Here is a 452-nt window from a genome sequence, read left to right as displayed (position 1 = left end):
GCATCATATCATACTGCATCATCCACAATCTCTTATTAACATCATTATTTTGTTGTTTAATCTCTATTATAGATGATATTTCCTCTTCACTGGCAATGTCCTTATATACCTCTGTGTCCACTCGGATTGTCCGGAGTATTAAGTGCCCCTTGTCCATTTATTGTTGGTAAGTCTGGGTTCTTCTTATTATTTTTTTTCTCAATTTAGATAAATTTTTTTCTTTTTTAATCTTAAAATAAAAATATTGGGGTCGATTCATTTGGCTAAAACATCTTTGAGGTGCTGCCCCAGCATGGCCACAGACTAATGACTGGAATAAATAAAAGCATAATTCACAGGACTATCTTTTTCTTAATGCAAAGTGATTAAAAAACTCAAAAGCTTATAAGAGATTCTCAATTTATTTGTTTGTGTACATATGTCAGTAAAATGGTGTGAATTTTGATTTGATT

The 452-nt window shown here is 31.4% G+C and overlaps 1 protein-coding gene across 1 annotated transcript in view; it reads left to right on the top strand.

The window, feature by feature from the left end:
* The window catches only part of LOC106876754 (DENN domain-containing protein 4C), a 129,521-nt gene that overhangs the window by 96,867 nt on the left and 32,202 nt on the right, over nucleotides 1–452 (top strand). Inside the window, exon 12 of the mRNA XM_014925442.2 lies at nucleotides 73–166. Coding sequence (XP_014780928.1) covers nucleotides 73–166 — 94 coding nt within the window. The remainder of the gene's footprint in view (nucleotides 1–72; nucleotides 167–452) is intronic.

This window comes from Octopus bimaculoides, chromosome 12, assembly GCF_001194135.2.
Source record: "Octopus bimaculoides isolate UCB-OBI-ISO-001 chromosome 12, ASM119413v2, whole genome shotgun sequence".
NCBI classification, from domain to species: Eukaryota; Metazoa; Mollusca; class Cephalopoda; order Octopoda; family Octopodidae; genus Octopus; species Octopus bimaculoides.
Note: the sequence above shows the minus strand (reverse complement) of the source record. Positions and strands in the feature narration are given on the sequence as shown.